General features: G+C 40.1%; 1 protein-coding gene across 5 annotated transcripts in view; it reads right to left on the bottom strand.

Moving 5' to 3' along the window:
• Positions 1 to 9,959: 9,959 nt before the first annotated feature.
• Positions 9,960 to 20,552, bottom strand: part of ATP9B (ATPase phospholipid transporting 9B (putative)) — a 152,317-nt gene continuing 141,724 nt past the window's right edge. For 3 of the 5 annotated variants that reach the window (XM_015854785.2, XM_015854783.2, XM_015854786.2), the window contains 5 exons: positions 19,856 to 19,964; positions 14,998 to 15,055; positions 14,104 to 14,307; positions 11,939 to 11,971; positions 9,960 to 11,216 (listed from right to left, as the gene is read on the bottom strand). In XM_015854785.2, the coding sequence (XP_015710271.1) occupies positions 11,080 to 11,216; positions 11,939 to 11,971; positions 14,104 to 14,307; positions 14,998 to 15,055; positions 19,856 to 19,964 (541 nt within the window). In that variant the 3' untranslated portion in view covers positions 9,960 to 11,079. Of the gene's footprint in view, positions 11,217 to 11,938; positions 12,062 to 14,103; positions 14,308 to 14,997; positions 15,056 to 19,855; positions 19,965 to 20,552 lie in introns of all 5 variants that reach the window. The other 2 variants (XR_001553320.1, XM_015854784.1) reach the window with 2 other exon arrangements.

The raw sequence follows: 20,552 nt of genomic DNA, 5'->3' as shown, positions 1-20,552 counted from the left end.
TCCCTAAGTCTCTCCTCACAGGGGAGGTGCTCCAGGCCCTTCACCATCTTAGTGGCCCTCCGCTGGACTCTTTCCAAGAGGTCTCTGTCTTTAAGCAGCCTGGGACAGGGATGGGATTGGTGTTTTTCAGCTACTAAAAGATAAACTTACAGTACAGTGCCTGCTACTGAAAATGAAGGGCTGTGATGGAGATGCTGAATGCCCCATGGATGGTGGATTTCTGAGAAGCCTTTGGATCAGCTTGGCACAGCCAGCAGTTCCTTTTACTATGGTGATCCTGAAAGGATGACATGAGACTGAGCTCTTAGCATGCTCCTTTCCTTCTTCACACCTTAAATTGTATCTCCCTCATTCTTTTCACACCGCATTTCAGGCACTAAGGGTGTTCTTTTTTTTAAAAATTATTATTATTATTTTTATTTTTTATTACAGGGATGGTTTGACTGAAGGGTCCAGAATCCTGAAGTACATTGCCAGACTCTTATAGGTTGGTCAAGCATGTAAGTGTCTAACCCTTAGTGCAGCAAAATGAGGCACAAGCCTGGTGCTTTTCCTCCACTAGTTGGTGGCAACATTCCTGTTTTGTGGCACCCTTATATTCTGAAATACCTATCTTGAAGAATAAATGCTGAAAATTAAAATCTCAAGTCAAGCTTCCTCATTAGCAGCCTGCCTGGCTAGATTCTAGCTTGTTATTTTTTAGCTGGTGCATAGCTTTAAAGAGAAAACCTAGGAGAAAATAGGCAATTAAAATGCATTAAATTGATTTCCAAATGAGAATGCAGAATCAGAAAGTCTCAGGAAGAACCTCATCACTTCTCTTGCATCTGTTTCTGTATGTGAGAGGAAGAATTCACTAGCAACTAGAATAAAGCACATTTGTAGGGTCAAACTTCTGTCTAGTCAAGTCTCTGATACCAAAAGGACTGACTCTGAAACTGCTTGGCATGTACTGAAGCAGGGCTTCTCAAAGGCCATGCAGATGTTGTTCAGTAGGAACTCCTCAGCTCCAGCAACTTACATATCATCACACTCAGCTCTCCAAATCCAGGGAACCGTTCTCTTCATTGTTAAGAAATAATACCAGAAAGATCCCCAGCATTCCTCTATTCTAAATTGTGTTCTGGTTTAGAGCACAGTCTGATGCAGATTCCAGCAGCAGTGAGATAGATGACAAGTGCTATGAAACAGAACAACCTCTGGGCAACAAGCTGGCATCTGCTCTGGGGTGGGATATCAGCAGCAGCCACCCCACCTCAGGGCAGTGCAGGCACAGAACATACATGTGCTGTGTAGGTGTTACAAATGGATCCCTTTCTCTTTGCTCTCAGGGCTTCCCTCTCTCTACTCCCTTCCTCCCAGGAGTCTGATTACTTTTATTCTTGGGTTGCTTTTTAAGCACATTAAGTAAATTACAGAATTAAAGAAGCCTCTCAACTGTGCTGCATGACAAGGAGGCTCCCCACGGATGTGTGAGTGTTGTAGGAGAAATCGATTTGCATAGACAGGCACACGCAAACAGTAGTGCCTTTGTCAGGCTGAGAGGTAAAGACAGAATAACCTCCCAGACCTGCTGGTGAAGGTTGGACATACCCACCAAACTGTAATATGGGAGAAAACCAGAAAGGAAAAACCTGGCCTTTAATATCACAAGACAGAAAATGAGAGTCCAAGAGCTTATTCTTTTAGAAGAAGGCAGCTATGCAAAGTCAGACATAAGAGCAGGGCTGAAAATTTTCTCAAGATACTTCAGGACTTATTCTGAGGTCTAGGAAGCCCATTGCTGGAGGTGTGTCTTTGAAATCAAAGCTATTAACACTCAGTGCTAGAGGGCTGCCTGCTGCCCAGTACTGGTGCAGCTATAAAAGCTGTGCCACAACAAAATGCTTTACTCAGGTTCCACAAGTCAAAACTGCCAAGTCTGGTTATCTGGGATTTGGCTCCAGGTTCTGCTGGTTGCACTCCAGTAAGTGGACACATAGTGGTTTTACGCAAGTGGCAAAGGGGTAAAGGCAGTAAAAGAGCAGTTTGGGATGAGCATGGGGGCAAAGGTCTGCATACCCAAGTTCAGTCTCCCAGCAGCTGCAGTGCAGCAATCTGAAGCAGGCAGGGTCAGGCTGGGATGGGCTGCCAGGATGCTGCTTTAGGCCTGCTCTGATGCCTGTCACAGTGGCTGTGTGGAACTGCTGATTCAGGAGTGCCTAGGAGGAGAACATCTGGACATGTTGAAGTGAAACACGGAGCCCTGCAGGAGCACAGGAGCTCATTTCTTTTTCATGGAGGCTGATACCGCCTGGCCAGTCTGGCAGAAAGCCAGACCCACAGTCTGGCTGACCCCACAGCTGCTGAAGCATTGTCTGTGGGTTGTCACAGTAAATGCTTCTTGTGGTGGCCTTCCATGAAGGGTTCTTTTCCTCCCTTCAACCCAATTAAAAGTTTGTGGGAAGCCACAAACTCATCTCAGAAGGTGAAGGTCCCAGGTGGCCAAGATTGGCTTGAGTCCAGCGTAGGTGGACTGCTGTCAGAAACCCCCTCTGTGTTTCAACACCAGCTCTGATTAAAAACAGCCTGTCCTGTGCATTGCAGCCCCAGATGTAGGCGTGGAGATGCTCTTGTTTGACAGTGACTGCTTGGAATGAAAAAATATTCTTTTCATGCCAGTGATTTCTGCTTTGGCTAAAAGATTTAAGAATAATCCATTAAATGAAATATAGGTTGTTTCTTATACTACTGAAACATAGTTTTTGAAAATAGGTACCGTGTATCTTGAAAGAGTTTTGTGGTTATTACAGCTGAGTGATGCTGGTTATTTGCAAGCTCCTATTGCCCCCTTCTGGTCGATGTAAAAATAGCATGTTTCACACGAAACTTCGATTGCTTTATAGAAATACATAATCAACGAAAGAAAAAGCCCCACCAAAACAATCCACACCAAACCAAAAACCTATTTACTATTGTTTAATCTGACCTTATCATAGAATCATAAAGTCATAGCATCACCGAGATAGGAAAAGACTCCCAAGATCATTCAGTCCAATCATCCACCTATCACCAATTTTTCCCATTAAATCACATCCTAAGTACAACACCTAAATGTTTCTTGAACTCCACCACCGCCCAGAGCAGCCCATTCCACGGCCTGACCACACTCTCAAGTATTTCCTAACATCCAACCTGAATCTCCCCATGCGCAACTTGAGGTCATTCCTTCTAGTCCCACAACCTCCCTTCAGGTAGCAAGAGAGGGTGATAAGGTCTAGGCTTCCTCTTCTCCAGACTAAATCATTCCACTTCCCTCAGCTGCTCCTCACAACACTTCTGCTTCAGACCCCTCACCAGCTTCATTGCCTGCCTCTGGACAGAGTTGATGGGATTAACCAGGTCAGTGTCAGATCAGGGCTTTTAGTGCTTTGCGTGCTCAGGAGAACACTGATGGCAGTCACCAGGATGATGGGAAGAAAATTCAGCGGGAGGTACGGGATTACAGGGAGGCTAACCAGCTGGCTTCTAGCATGATCTTGAGCATCACCAAAAATCATACTGCACATTTATGTTCATTAAAAAAAAAAAAAAAAAAAAAAAAAAAAATCACAAGTGAAGCAATCCCTAAGATGAAGTAGGATGCTCAAGTGTCCAGCTAAAAGCCATGTCCTTCCTTTGTGCGTAACTTAAATGAGACCACTAAACTCCCATGTTCTTAAGATTTTAAGTAAGCAGGTCTACCACTTTCCTGAAAGCCCTGTCTCCTTGTAATAAAAAGGATACTGCTTCTTTCCTCCAGAGTCACACAGAGAAGCTCTTAGGACCCTCCTAACTCACTGGACCCTGTTTCACTGCAACCTTCTAGCGACATTACTTCATCATCAAAGTACTCTCCAAGTCCCTATCTTCACTATTGTCATTTTTCCCTCACTTCCTTTCATTCTCAGCAATGGCAAGACCTTCTCCTACATATAAATCTCTTGACTATTAGGTGAAGTGTCTCTTTACCTCTCTGAATAAACTGCATTATTGCTGCAAGAATTCTGCTCAGGGTCCGTACTTATTGTGGTAACAATTATCAGGTGGTAAAAATCACCTGTTTACTGCTTCTATACTTTTCTGCTCCTATAGTCTTCTCCTTACACCAACCACTTTGATCAGCTTGAGATTTTTCAAGTGTATGGCAACTGCCTGAACCTCTGATTAATCACTTGAGGTGAGCAATAAGTCAGCCCTGGGAGCACAGGTGAAGGCAATTCTCCTATGCTACCATAAGGCGTGCAGCCCAGCTCTACCTCTCCTAGATCCCATTTAAGAGCTGACTACCTTTGTTTTCATGTTTTCTCTTGTGTTGCTGGAGGCCTCTTTACCTGGTGCCTTCCCACTAAACTTAGTCTTCAGTTGCACTGTAAGTGTGCATACTGCATTCAGCTTGCCCAAAGTTCAGCTCCAAGCAGCTGCTCAGTCACCATCTTCATGTGATCACTTGATGAGTCTCTCCCATGGAACTTTTGAGTCCTGTCCTTAAAAATAAATGCTACAAAAATGAAATCTTGACTGCAGTCACTAACACTGAGCCACATGTAGATGTGACTGTTTGAGTCAATAGCTACGACAGCAGGCTGCAGTTTGAAAGGGGCCTTTCATGCCCAGATTGCTCAGAGGGGAATGGACAAGCAGGAATAGAGGCGAGGTGCTGAGGGGCAGTCAGGCAGTGCTGTGACCTGCAGGGTAGCTCGTAGGAAAGACAGCTTTCAAGGGAGACCTCGTGCTGACTCAGGTGACCCAGGTGGCACAGCACAGCACTGCCTGAGTTCTGCACCACAGTGAGCAATGCAGTACTGGGGACAATGGGGATATTTCTGTAGGGCCTCAAGCATCATTGAGTTTACCTGCATGCTTCCCGTTTTTCCCCAGCCTTCAAAAGGTATTTCCTGTGGCTGGCTCACATTTTCCTGCAGGTCCCAGCTTGCAGTGTGACAGCAGTCTCTGGGCCCAGGGTAGCAGCCTGAGGGCAGCGGTGCTGGAGGGAGCTCCCTGGTCTCCAGCAGCAAGCCCCATCACTCACTGTGCTCTGATGGCCAGGTCAGCAGCGAGTTACCCGCCTGTCAAGAAGAGAGACGCTGTGTCTGAGAGTACTAGATCAGTGCCTCCCACCAACTCCACTTTACAGCTGAGGAATAACCTCCTTCTCCCACCTCACCTGCCATTTCCAAGTAATTGTTTTTGGACAGATGGCAAGCTAGTAGTGCACTACTGGTGTGCACTAGTGTGACTAGTGGCTTGGCTTTCTTCCCACTCCCTGACAAAAGAGATCTGCTTCAGGCTACGTAGAGATAGCTTATTTCTTTTGCTCTGCTTCCCTTCCTGCACTACAAACCCATTCACACAGAAGCCGACTGCTTCAACAACTGGAGGTGTCTCTGTCTTGGCACTGCTTCCACCTGTGCCTCTTGATGTGAGGGAAGAACAAAGCACCAGCTGCATTTATGCTGGTACCATTCATGTTAATGCAGTGATGAGCATGCAATGTGACAGCAGGTGAAGAGATGTTCTGGAATCCTGCTTGACTCTGCTGGCTTAGTCCATCCTGGCCAATTCTGGGCAGGAAAAATCTTTGTCCAATCATCTTATGATGCAAGTAGGGCAGACTCAGTAGCACCAGGTAGAAGTGCATGGGATTCTGATTATTGTTGTCAGGCTTGTGTTCCTGAAATGCTCTCCTTCACAGGTTCTAGACATTCAACTGTGGGTAATCTTAAAGCAATATTTGAGCAATTTATAATATGTTTTATTATCTCAAAAGTAACTTTATGTCAAAAGTCAAAAGGTAAAGCCAATTAACTTCAAAATGATATCACAGCCGCAAGATAGAAGTCTCAGTATTGCTCAGTGCTGTTTCCCTTCAGCTCCTTCCCAGAATGTGGTAAAATTATATGATTAATTTACTTTTAAACAACAGTGCCTACAATTGCTTTAGTTACACTTGGATTGGGATAAATACATGCTAGGCCAGGTTTGCCTCACCTTCCTTCTTCACCATGTCCAGTTGGAAAACCTCCCTCCTCCAGCCAGAATAAGTTCTGGTCAGCAGTGATCGAGTTGAGCCACAAGCTTTTATTCAAAGAACGGCTGTGCAGAGGTCACTATCCTGACAAAGGAGGAGGCACTTTAGGAACCAGAAGCTGTGGGCAGAAGTGGGAGCATATACATAACAGTGTCCCAGCAGATGAATTCAGAATTCAATGGCAAGAGGAGGAAGCTGCCAGCAACTGCTACGCAGAGGGAGATAAAAGCTCGTCTTCCTCTGATGAGCCCACGTGGCACAGAGGATTTCCCCAAGGGAGCATTTTACCATGGAATTTCCAGATCTCTTCAAAAAGGCAATAGATGATTGTAATAAATGCATAACACATGTACACGCACTTACTCCTTAAAGACATCCTTAGAAAGAATCCATTAATATCTCCCAACTGCCCAGCCAAAATGGCCAGTTTTCAACAGACTTTTTGAACCAGTGATGTGTAATTCTCTTCCCCCACAGTGTGTTTACTTTGCAAAATCAAATTCATGCTTAGAACCTGGAGCAAAATACAGCAAAACAGAGAGGACCACAGACAAGTTGGATGTGTACATTACAGTGAAACAATGGAAAGCAGTGCTCCCAGTAAGAATTACAGAGGACTATTCTGCATACAGCTTGGTTAAAGCCATGAAACATTACTATTGAATGCCTTTTTATTATTAGTTTTGTCAAGAGGAGAGGAAATAGACATAGATTACTACTAGAAGAATAAAGCTTATCTCATAAATACCATCACGTTTAATTATGTAAAATAACCTCTCCTCTTAAAGCAGATGATCTTTCTTAGAGCTCATAAGGCAGAAAGGCTGAGTATTCACTAAGCCTGGGCTATTTATATGCTTAGCTTTGCTGATTATGACCTAAGTAGAAATCTTAGCAGTAGTTTTGCTACAGCCTCATCAGGAATGGAAGAACAAAGCAGAATTTAAGAACTTAAATATGGAGCACCCTCTCATTCTGTTCAAGGTATGCAGTCTGTATAACTTCCACTGTAGAATGTTTGGGTCAAAATCATGTTTTTTGGTCACTGAAGTAGCAAATAGGCCTTCAAGTGCTATTCCCTATTAGAAAATTATTTTATTAGCAATTGGCTGTGTGAATTCTCACTTACAGTAACAGCTGTGAACCCTGCTGAGGGCATCTGTTGGGCAGTTAATGCTTGTTGGGAATTATCTCACTTTAAGTGTGTTTTGTTTACAAAAGAAATTCTTATGCTATTTAACATGGTGTTAAGGACATTGTACATCTTGTTGGTTTACATGTAACATTTAATCTGTGTTGACTCTTCACTTGTACTGATTTTCTTCCCTACAGGGGCTGAGATGTTGAAGGACTTTTTTGATTGCCTTTAAGTTTCAAATGAATTATAATAGCAGTCTGGATACAGACTGGTTATTAATGAAGTGTAATAAGAGACTGTTGGCCCAATTCCATCCTTTCTGACCAGCAAAAATAAGGACTAATACTGTGGAAACTATAATTCAAATGGGCGTGAAGGAAAGCAGTAACTACAAAAGCTTCTCTGTCAGCACTGCGAGCAGAATTGGCCACCCGCAACCATTGCTTTGTAAGTGATATCCAGACTCCTAGCACTTTGTACACTGTCTGTGCTAAATCCTTTGTCATCCAGGTGCTGTTGGAGGCGCACGAGTGTATAATGCTTCTGGTAGAGCATGTAGGAAGGATGTTGCGAAGGTTGGGTGGGAAGTAGACTTCGTCGCAAGGTCAAGCGGGCTCGTTGGAAGTGGTATCTTTTGGGTCAGTATCTGGGAACAAGCTCAGGACTAGCAGGAGCTGCGGGTGCAGGCGGGGGAATTGGAGTATTGACATCGCGAGTAAGATCTCTGTGTCAACAGAAATCGGTACTGGAAGGTCAGCATCCAAGAGAGCGAAATGGTTCGATTACTGTTTAAGTGGAAATTCGCTCACAAGGGATGACAGCGCTAAAAGAGTATCAAACTCCAGCAGTGTTTGCAAGGACGCCACCAGTGTACCTTACATGAGCAGAGGTGCACATCCACCTGGGGATGGAAGATGATCCCCAGAACAGACCATCTTTCCCAGCGGCGCCTATACACACAGCAAGGTCTAACACACCTGACAATACACTCTCGAAGTGGCAGGTTCCATCTAAAAGCAACCCAAATGCTTTGAGACAGCAACACACTTGAAAAAAAACAATGACGATTATGCGATGTAAATCAGTCTCTGATGGAATCTGCATGGTGAAAATCATATTCCTGTGTGTGCTATACGTGGTACATATTTCTGAAGGATGTCGATCGCTAGTAAGAGTGCCGTGTAGGCAGATGCGCAGCCTAAATCTGTTTATGTAAGGTAACGAAACTCCCCAAAAATTTGATGTGAAAAACAACAGAATGAGAGTTTGAAATAATTGATATATCACCTGCACACCAGGCACGCTATCATTCTAAGAGCCAGAAATTGTGATTATACTTACTTGGTTCCAAAAATCCATTGTATGTTAAAGCCTTCTACTGAAAGGTATCCTATTATAATTCTTAAATGTTATGTTCATGTTGTTAATTCCATACTGTTACGATATGGTAGCACTACTCCCTTTGCAGGGCTGTGGCTGAGTGACATGAATGAATGCAAACTTCTCTGGTATACGTAGGAACAGATTGACCCTCAAAAGCAAAGTGAGTCACCTGAAGCAGACTTCTGCAGCCTTCAAAACAAAGGGCTCACTGAAACTAAACCTTTGCTGTGAACTGAAAATATTCTCAAAAAGCAGATGCTCTGGAAAACTGTCTCAACTTCTAAAAGGTGTGTGTGTGTGGAATCTATCCATCTGCTGACACATCAGCCTCATGCTTAATGCATGTATGCTAAATTCTGTAAAAGTGGATACAGTGGTATCTCAGACAGCTGTGTTTAGGTAATATAATTTCTACAGTCTTAGTCTGATTTCTCTTTTTTCTCATTTTCTGACTAATATCAAATGTGTGATGTACAGATGCAGGATGACCAACACTCAAAGCATTTGCTTACCTACTTAATTTTAGTCTCATGGCTGGGAGCTCATAATTGTAAGATAATCTGAAGAAAACATCATCAATACCACAGATCTGCACACATTGACTTTTCTTACTGTGTCAAAGAAATTACCACTAATTGGGAAACAAACAAGAAAATTAAAGCAGATCAGCAACAAAGAAGACCATGGGACTAAACTGAAGCTATTAACCAAGAGTATCTTTCCAAAAGCACATACAATGAAGAACAGCTTCTGCTAGGATGTGAGAACAGTGACATCTCGTGGAGCTTTTATGGAAGTGAGTTTATAGAGGGACAGAGCAAACCGCTCTGTAGTGTTGTGCCATTAAAAGAAACACTACCTCAATAGTTAATATTTAATACATATACTATAAATACTATTTAGCAAAAATTAGGTTTTATTGCTTTTTTTTTTTTTTTTTTTTTTTTTAAATGAGGAATGAAAATAAATTTTAAAAAAGCAGGTAAAGAACTACTAGGAAAAACTTTTGAAACAGAATTAATAGAGTGTAGTCCAAAAATCTCTGCAGCAATCCCTTTTGCTCTCCCAGGAGTAGATTTATTACTTAGATATTACTTATCCAATATTATGATTGCACAAGGGAGAAATTATAAGGTATCAAGCAAGGAGTGCTGTGAAGGCATAGAGTCAGACATGAAAATGACATAAATATTAAGTGTTTAAAAAAAAACCAACACCAATGTTTAATAAATAAAGCACGGGTAATTATACTAATCCTCTCCACTCAGCGTGAGACTAAGCCAAATTTGTTATATGTACTTCTTGAGAATGAGAAATTATATCACAATAGGAAACTAAAATAATACATCCTACTTTCCAGCACAGCACGTAACAATTGGATCCTTCAGATTTTAGCAGAGTAAGTTTCTTTAACAAATCTTCAGCTGCTGTAAAATGCCTTGACTCAGCGAGGATAAATGATTGACAGTTGATAACATGCAAAAAGAAAAGTTGATTTTTAAACAAGATTGCACTCAAACTGAGTTATAAAAACATAATGTTTACAACTTGGAAGATGACATTTTCCTACCACAATGCTCGTGTGTTCATCTTATTTCATTTTTACCTGAGTAACCCAAGTAAACAGATTACAAGGCAATTAAAATATATTAGCTAATACAAGGTTTACTGGACTTTTCATATATAGAAATGTACTCAGACACTTTGCAGTTTTACAAATACAAAATGAATAAAAATTTTAAAACATATTTACTGAGCAGCAATGTCTTTGTTATCTGTATAGACCAACAGGTACAGTGGAATGATGTACAGAATATATCATTTAGTTTCCTACACAACAGCTTTTGTGCAATCTGGTTTTAATGTGCATTTAAAGAACTGCTGTCAACATCACAGACCTGTAATATTTACTGGTGCCAGAAATAAAGAGTACAGAAGAGGACAACGGCTCCTAAAATAATACTGTGCTATGCAGACATCTGTACATAATTTAAATAGTGCATATTTATCAATGTTTGATGAGGAATAATATTTAGCTGCTAATACAGACAATGGCATTTACAGGTATTACGTTTGGTATAGTAAGTATGGACAAATGAGTTTGTCCACATATAAACATTAAAGGAAAATGGGGAAATTCTGTAATCACTGAATCTTTCATTTCAACTTGCGGAAGATTATTATAGTAGGAAAAAATCCTTTACAGTAGCAATGAAATAATTCAGAAGCATTGTCAAAACAAAAGTAATTCAGCTTTATTTTATAATCAGCAAGTTAAAAAAGAAAAAAAAACCCACAAAGGTTATTTCAGATAGTCTTGGTAGTGTACTTCTGTGTTATGTACCTGTCAGATGTTTCCTCCTCTGTTTGTGCTCTATTCACTTGATCGCTTTTGAGTTTTATTTCTTAGTTTCTTTAGTCCAGTGTAAATCCATAGACACTAAAGCACGGTGAATGTATGTTCTGAAGACTGGTGTGAGCAAAATAAACCGTAGGAATATATTTACTCTTACGAGGTAAGCTTGGAGTAACTTGGAGGAGAAAACTTGCGCTTCAAGTACTTGAGAATGTAAAGTGGAAGACAGCTTACAACAGTGATTGCTGACACTTTCCACAGGAAGGTCACAGTTGTGATAAAGGCAACATCTGCAGAAATAAAGTGGAAAAACTAATAACGGGAGCTGATAACATGGAAGCTGGAACTTTTGTAGAGCAACGTCATTCAAACTCTCTTAAGGGTTTGCTTATGCAAATTAGAACAAATAAGAACAGACAAATCAAGAAAAGAAAGCAATGCAGAGAGAAAGTTAACATTTCATTTTGCCAACTATTTTCTTTAAATGAAAGCTTCAGAGTCCCCTTATGCTCCTTACGCAGTTTTGCAGCAGAAGGTGATTTCAGGGGAACTGGGATCTCAGTTTAGTACCAAGAGTTATGCATGCTCAACGTTAAAGCAGTTTATCATTATTTTTCTACTTCTCTGAACTATTCATACCTACTATAATCTAATTTCCCAACCGGAAATTCTGCTAATTTTCTTGAATGCTGTATTCTATATTCAGATCATTTTTCTCTGAAATAGACACAACAACTAGACCAAATGAAACTTGAGAAATTAATTCAAAGCCCAAAAATGTAAGGAGAAAGCAAGGTAATTAATTATACTGGCACAAGCCACAGTCAAAAGCTACTTACTTTCTGCGACGAATGTGAAAAGAACAGTGACATTCTATACTTGCTACTGAAATTCTGGTCTATATTTTGCAGTGGTCATGTTATACTTAAGAATTGCTGAACCACCCCCCCCCACCTCCCTCCACACCTCCCACCCCACAATTTATCTTCCAGAAAAATTAAACTTCACCTACCTAAGAAAGCTCCAAAAGACACTCTGCCTATACCTGTCACACAAGGGTGAGAACGAAAATGAAAGGATAGTTTTACAGAAAATACAGAAGTTATGTGAAAAAAATATTAGACAAGAAGACTAGCTACAAAAGAAAAAAAAAAAACAACAAAAAAGGAAAAAGATGTTAGTAGCATTGACTGGAATATTACTGCTTTTCACATGACAATCAGAAGGTTTCAAACAGGCAATTCAACAAAAAAAAAATTGAAAATAGGTTCATTTGGTTATGTTTTGAGGCTGCAAGTAATTTAATTAAGCAGTTTTCTTACACTTCACCTGTCATCTTTGAAGTATAATTAAATGCATAAGCAACCTGTTTAGAACTGTTTTAAATGTGGATGAAAGTTTACTTCAAAATGATGCAGCGAAATAAATGCTTTAGTGCTCCAACTTTGCTCATTTAAGCACAATTTCTATATTAAATTTCAATATATAATTTTGATACGTTGCTTTAGCCTAGGCCTGCTTAGACATACTAAGAGCCCACGTATATCATATAATTGCTACATGCCTAATGAAGTCACTGAATGCAATTAATTCAGAAACCTAAAAACTGAGTTACTTCCAGGACATGCAGCTGTAGAGCAGTATCAAGTCTTTTTAGTTTTCCAGATTTTGAGTACGTTGTCATACTTGTCACCTTGTCACAGTAAAATGATTACACAGTAAAATACAACCCTATGAGAGCTCATGAAATGGTAGTATTTTTTCAGTATCTTTTAAATGTTCTTCAGCGGAGAAGAAAAATAGAAAAGCTAAGACCTCAGGCTACAAGAAGCTATTCTAACATTTACTTAGTTGGTTACGCTTGGCCAGCAAACACAGGGATAGCAAAGTACTCCCCTTTACAGAAGGGTTTATAATAAACAAAGTCCCTGTTATTTATTTATTTATTTTTAAAGCACATTTATAAACACCACCTGGAGGTGTTTCTCACTAAGAAATAACTAGAAAGGACAGAAAAACTTGCTGCTATCACCATGGATGATTTAAAAAGGCAAAGCAGCAAATTTTGTGTTATGAAGTTCCTAGAAGATTGGACCAAAGAGCCAGTACTTGTACATGTTCTTGCCATCTGGCTGGGGAGACTCTGGAATCAACCCAATAATCACTATTAAAGAGTCAGAGAAATGAAAAAGGTTCTTTGGAAAACCTGAAATAGTGTGTAAAATTAAAATCCAACTCTTTGTAAATCTGGAAGTTAAGAGATCACTTGAGACAGGTGGCAGAGCATTTAGTGATCAAAAAATATAATGCAATTACACCACCCTTGTGCTGAACACCTGGAACATCACGGAGTGAAAGCAGAACTCTGCAATTACTAGAAACTAACATATAGCACATTTAATTTTGCTATAAGAAGTAACAAGAAAGATCTTACTCATCATCTCCTGTAAAACAGAGGAAGGAGGAGCTTGATGCTACTCCTATACTGGGATATAATCACAGTTATTTTATTTATTTCTGTACATTACATCTATAAAATCACACTAAGACCAAGATAATTTACTGAAAAACAATGTGATATAAAAAGAAGTATGTATTATTCTGACACTCAGATCCTTGGACAGTTAAGATTTACAGTTCTCTACTTTTATCTTGTGAATTATGAATAATGAGAACTATAAGAGAAAGTATGGCACACTACTTTAGAACAAAGCAAGTTAAATAGAGTCTTATTGTAGTTACGAAATAATTTGATTATATAAAATATCAATAACTTTCTGCCTCTATTTTAGCCTATATTCAGGCTGGTGAAGGATTCTCATTTTATCAAAACATATCCATTTCAGAAATACAAATTTCAAAGGCAATTTAAGATGAGCAGCTTGGATTGTTACTGGAAGATGAGATTAAGGAGGGGAAGAGCATACGAGGTTTGATTAAAAGGTTTATCACCCGGATAAATCATATTAACAGGAAAAATGACAATTGAAACCCAGGACAAAAAGGCAGAAGAATATTTTAAAACAACATGAATCAAATCCAGTTTCTTACAGAGAAAGCTCTATTTCATAAAGCATAACATAATTCCTAACCAAAATGAGAAAAAAAAAAACAAAACAAAAAAACACTTTAAAAATTTTGATATAAAACTTTCCTTGCTAAAACACTATTACTTACCAAAGTATTCATTTAGAAATGCAAGAGAGGCCACATAGCAGCCAAGACTGAGAAATTCAGCCACCACCATTAACCAGTGCCATGTTCGTATGGTCAGTGCAACCATCAAGAGCTCAGTCAAGATAAGGGCAGTGAAGGAAATGGCAACAACATGTACAAATTCAGATTCAAAAAGCAGCAGGGCTCCATACATCAGAATACCACCTACGAAAAACAAACAAATTTAATAAAACACTCTACAATGACATTTTCGTTCAAGTGCACTCTGAACATTTTATTGCTTATTAGGAAAGTTTACTCTGTATTTTTTATTATTATTATTCAAATATAAGTTAAAATTGATCTTTGTAAAAAACAGGTGTGTTATTTACCATACTTTTTGCATGTGAAATAAAGCAATCAAAACAAAGCAATGAAGATACAAAACTGTTAGGAAAATTAAATACCTTTTCAAGCAATATACCTGTTGAACTCTCAATTAACTTGATTTTGTCTAAATGACAAAATAATAAGTGAGAGATTGTTGAAAGTGTAATTACTTTTAACTGATTACATAATTCAGATTTCTTCAACAGTACTTCTGTCATTCCATGAAAGAAAACTACTGTGTAAGTATACGCAATGTGATAAGCACTCACTGAAATTTTTCTGGATTAGAACTTAATTAAAATCATGTCCTTCTTTAGACGACACGCATCAATAAAAATAACAATCCATGCCAATCCATAGGCCTGGCACACTGCAGGAATCTCGATTTACAAGATAAAAAGAAAGCAATATATATAACTGCTGATGAAATGTTAAGCTTTGGGAATTTAACCTGCTCCTGAAAAGCTATACTGTTAATAGCAGATAAAAAATTCTCAGTTCAATAAATTCATGACTCTCTCCTACCTTGGTAAATACTGATTAAAACCCAGATGAGGAAGGTCTTAAATGACAAAGATCTTCCCTAAGGGAAAGAAGTGAGAGGACAGTTAAACACTACTTAAAAAGAAAATCTATTAAATTCATATATTTTAATAGTTAAGCACTCCAGAGACATTTTACAAGTATAATAAGCAGTCTTTGAAAGCTTCTGTTTTCTTCGATCATTCATTGCAAATGTGCATAGAAATTGCACGCAGTTAAAATCCGGGGGCAGGACAGTTAAGGTCTTAAGTGGCAAACACACACTTTGGCTAGCAGTGCTACAGTTAGTTTTCAGAACAATAATGTTCAGTCATATGATACACTTTTTAGTGGTTTTATGTCTTATCACAAAATTATTCTTCAAGAAAAATATCATTCTGCACCTACTGACCTAAACCTAAAAAAACCCCATAGTTACAAGTCATTTCTCCATGTTGGATGAACTGGCTGGAGGCATGTAACTAGCGGTGTCCCCCAGGAGTCTGTACTGGGTCTGGTCTTGTTCAACATCTTGATCAACGACCTTGATGAGGGGACAGTGGCCACCCTCAGCAAGTTTGCTGATGACACGAAGTTGGGAGGATTGGCTGACACGCCTGAAGGCTGTGCTGCCATTCAGCGAGACCTGGACAGGCTGGAGAGCTGGGCAGTAAGAAACCGGATGAGGTTTAACAAAAGCAAGTGTAGAGTCTTGCACCTGGGTAGAAATAATTGCATACACCAGTACAGGCTGGGGGAAGACCTGCTGGAGAGGAGCTCTGCTGAGAGGGACCTGGGCGTCCTGGTGGATGACAGATTGACCATGAGCCAGCAGTGTGCCCTTGTAGCCAAAAAAGCCAATGGCATACTGGGGTGTATTAAAAAGAGTGTGTCCAGCAGGTCGAAGGATGTGATCCTCCCCCTCTACTCTGCCCTGGTGAGGCCTCATCTGGAATATTGTGTCCAGTTCTGGGCTCCCCAGTACAAAAAAGACAGGGATCTCTTGGAAAGAGTCCAGCGGAGGGCCACAAAGATGGTGAAGGGCCTGGAGCATCTCCCCTATGAGGAGAGACTTAGGGAACTGAGTGTGTTTAGCCTTGAGAAAAGAAGGCTGAGAGGGGATTTGATCCAGGTTTATAAATACCTGAGGTGTGGGAGCCATAGTGGCGAGGCTGGTCTCTTTTCAGTAGTGCGTGGGGATAGGACTAGGGGTAATGGGATGAAAGTACAGCATAGGAAGTTCCGCACGAATGTGCGGAAGAACTTCTTTACGGTGAGGGTGACGGAGCACTGGAACAGGCTGCCCAGGGAGGTGATGGAGTCTCCTTCTCTGGAGATATTTAAGACCCGCCTGGATGCCGACCTGTGTGACATGGTGTAGGGAGCCTGCTTTGGCAGGGGGGTTGGACTCAATGATCTCTAGAGGTCCCTTCCAACCCCTACAATTCTGTGATTCTGTGATTTTCAGTCACACCATAAACATGACCGCTACTATAAGTTTTACGCAAGCACCAATGACCAAATGTATTTTTAATCGCTTTGTGATAGTAAAAGTTAGTTGAATCATATGCATAAATCAAACAATAAAAGTTCAGGACTCTTGCATTCTAAGAGTATTGATGACAATGTTAAGACTGCGGAGTTAGGAAAGATAAGCAGTTAGCCTCAGAAGAACTTATCATTCTAGGACACACAGGAATCAGCACTTTACAGAGAAATTTAAGTGCTTCTCTGCTGTAGAAACTGATTAATTAATTCGAGATGGTTTCAGTATGGGCTAAAATATTTTCTTAGATACACAAAGCTCATAGGAAGCTGCTGAAGGCATTTTCAGACCTTTGTACACAGTCTACTGGTTATAAACACAGAAAAAATTCAAGCAAAAATACTCTTTTTGTTTTGTTTTTTTTCCTTTGAGTGTCTACTCATTTGCCCATCAGTACCGGGCACTATTTCCACCACAGTCCACAGCTCCCAATTACTGAGATTTGTAAAGTAAGAATAAACTTGAGTTTTGATTCAACTTTATGAAACTAGGAATATGTGATTTCTGAGACTCTAGCAAATGCTACTCAACAGGCAACAGATAATTTTCAGATGAAAGTAGTCAGCCCTCACAGAATCATAGAATGGTTTGAGTTGGAAGAGGATTCCAATCCCCATGCCTTGGGCAGGTACAGCTCCCATTATGTCAGGTTGCCCAAAGACCCAACCACCCTGGCCTTGAACATCTCCAGGGATGAGGCATCCACTACAGCTCTGGGTAACTTGTTCCTGTGCCTCATCACCACTGTAATGAAGAATTTCTTCCTAACAATTAATTTAATCCCACCTTCTTTTAGTTCAAAGACATTACCTATCACTACAATCTGTGACAAGAACTCTCTCCTTGTCTTTCTGTTAGGTCCTCTTTAAGCACTGAGAGGTTTCTATAAATCCTCCCCAAGTGCTTCTCTTCTTTGGACTGAACAACCCCAATTCTCTCAGCCTTCTGTTGTAGGAGTTAAGTTGTTCTGTTGTAGGTTTTAAGTTGAAGGAGGGAAGATTTAGGTTGGATGTTAGGGGAAAGTTCTTTACTAGAAGAGTGGTTAGGTCCTGGAACAGGCTGCCCAGTGAGGTTGTGGATGCCCCGTCCTTGGAGGTGTTCAAGACCAGGCTGGACGGGGCCCTGGGCAACCTGATCTAGTAAAAGCGTATGTTTGGTGGCCCTGCTAGGCAGGGGGGTTGGAAATACATGATCCTTGAGGTCCCTTCCAACCCGGGTAATTCTGTGATTCTGTGATTCTGTAGGAGAGGTGCTTCAGCCCTCTGATCATCCCCCATGGCCTTCTCAGGATCCATTCCAACAGGTCCGTGTCCATCTTATGCTGGAGGCTCCAGCAGGTCTTCAAGTGGGGGTCATTAGAGCAGTAAAGATGGGGACAATCACCTCCTTCAACCTGCTAGTTACACTCCATTTATGCAGCCCTCAATATGGTTGGCTTTCTGGACTGCAAGCACACATCGCTGATTCATATTTAGTTTTTAATCCACCATCCTCAATCTGCTGCTCTCAATCCACCCATCACCAAGCCTGTATTCATGTTTGAATTTGCTCCAACATGGGTGCAAGACTTTGTATTTGGCCTTGCTGAACTGTATGAAGTTTGTACATGCCAACCTTTCAACCCTGTCCAGGTCCATCTGGATCATATCTCTTCCCTTCAGCTTGCTCAGCACACCACTCAGCTTGGTGTCATCCATGAATTTACTGAGTGTGCACTCAATCTCGCTGCCCATGTTGCCAACAAATATGTTAAATACTGGTCCTAATACAGACCCCGAGGGAAACCACTCATCATTAGTCTTCATTTCAGCTTCAGGCAGTTGGCTGCAACTTTTTGAGAGCAGCCACCCAGCCAATTTCTTATTTACTGAGTGATCCCTCAATTCCATCTCTCCAACCTGGAGACAAGGATGTTGTATGGAACAGATTCAGACTACAGGTTAACTTCTTTCTATCTTTTGAAACAGAAAAATTCCATCAGCAGGTTTCTACAAACTAGCTTACAACTACCCATTGGAACTATACCTTCTGGAGATAAAATCTGCAATCTCAAAGAAATTTAAAAGATACTGAAGAAGAGATAATCAGTATCTCCAAACAGAAGAGAAAAAATTGCCATAGACTAAAATAGCAAACTGCTAATTTAATATAATTCAAATGACAAATGATCTACAAAGTGACTACCCTGTGTTCAACAGTCTACTGTTGAAATCTTAGACATGTCTTTGAAGAATACACTGTCCTTAGAACATTTTTCTTCTTGCTTCTGCCTTGCATCGTAACACTGCTGGCAAATAGTTTAAGATGGAGCTGGAGTACTTTTCAGAAAAAAAGCTTAAGAAAACAGTTGTGATTTAATTCACATTTGTGGGTAAAGAAACAATACCCTTCTATTATTTGCAGATGTATGTAAAAAAACAAAAAGTACAGCATCACAGAATCATTATCCTTGTAAATGATCTCTAAGATGATCTAACCCAACTATCCACTTACCACCAATGTTGCCCACTGAACTGTGCTCCTTAGTATCACATCTACACATTTCCTGAATAGCTTCAGGGATGGCGACTCAACCACCCCCCCAGCAGTCCATTCCATTGCCTGACCACTCTTTCAGAGGATCAGTTCTTCCTAATATCCAATCTGAATCTCCCCTGGTGCAACTTCTGGCCATTCTCTCTTGTCACATTGCTAGTTATCTGAGAGAAGAGGCTGACCCCATCTCGTCACAATCACCTTTCAGGACTAAACAATCTCAGTTCCCTCAGCCACTCCGTAGAAGACTTATGCACCAGTTCCCTCAACAGCTTCATTGCCCTTCTCTGAACACTCTCCAAGGCCTCAATGTCTTTCTTGTAGTAACTACTGATGATTCAACAAAGGCATTTCAGTCATCAATATCCATTATTTAAAGAAAGTCAGCTTGAGGAGAGATCAGTAATAATTTTCAGAAGATGGGAAAAATTAATACATAAATTAAATCTCCTAGTTAAAAAGGAAGAAGGTGCTGTGAAAAAATAACCATGAAAAGCTTCCTATCAGATCTCCCAGGTTCAGACTAAAAGTAAATTTTATATCAATATACCTTTATGACTGAATTATTTCAGTCAAAAGTCTGGTGACTTGGAAACTTATTAACAAAACCCAGCAGAACATCTCGGACCATTGATTACTTTTGTAGCACAGAAGTCTGCGTTATATTAGTCACACATTTATCCCACATGGAATACCTTACAAAAATGATTGTAAGAATTCAGTTTTTCCCATCAATTATTTTAACAGTTCTTCATATTTCAGTACTGAGAACATTCATACCTTTGTGAGATCCTTATAAAGTTCTGGATATAGCAGTGCCATTTCTGGCTTCACATCCTGATCCAACACTAGAGAGAAGACTGGAAACATAGTATATATGGTTGCATACCTATGGAAAGGAAAGCACAAACTAACATTCCATCATATCATTTTAAACTAATCTATTGCGTTCAACTACTCTTTTAAAGTGAGTGAAGTTAAGCTGGTTATCACCGAGACAGCTTACACAGCTTTCACAAATGTAACCTGGTCTTGGGTTCTGAGAGCTGTCATTTGTGAGAAGAGACTTCATATGATAAAAAAAGTCTTTTTTCCCCAAATTTATTGTCTGTTACACTGTACCTCTGCATTTTGGTAACAAGTTCAAAGACCCTGCATTTGAATTCATCAACAGAAGATGGCATGAAAACTAAAGAAAAAACAAGCACTGTGTTTCTGACATCACAGTAAATTCAGAGGATGAACCAAAGTCTTAACAGCTAAGAAAGTGACTTTGAATTTTATGCACACATTAGTTGTGTACTTTCAGAAGGATTTTGTGTAAGTATTTATAAGCATTTTGGAGAAGTTTACAGTTTGCCTCTGCAGCGTTTGGTGAAAACAGACCTTGAATTGGCTATGATTTGAGTTATTACCATTTAAATTTACCATTTAATTTTATTTACCATTTAATTTTACCATTTAAGTAAAACAGGAA

The sequence above is a fragment of the Coturnix japonica genome, chromosome 2 (genome assembly GCF_001577835.2).
Source record: "Coturnix japonica isolate 7356 chromosome 2, Coturnix japonica 2.1, whole genome shotgun sequence".
Classification (NCBI taxonomy): Eukaryota; Metazoa; Chordata; class Aves; order Galliformes; family Phasianidae; genus Coturnix; species Coturnix japonica.
This window is presented reverse-complemented; position numbering and strand designations above follow the sequence as displayed.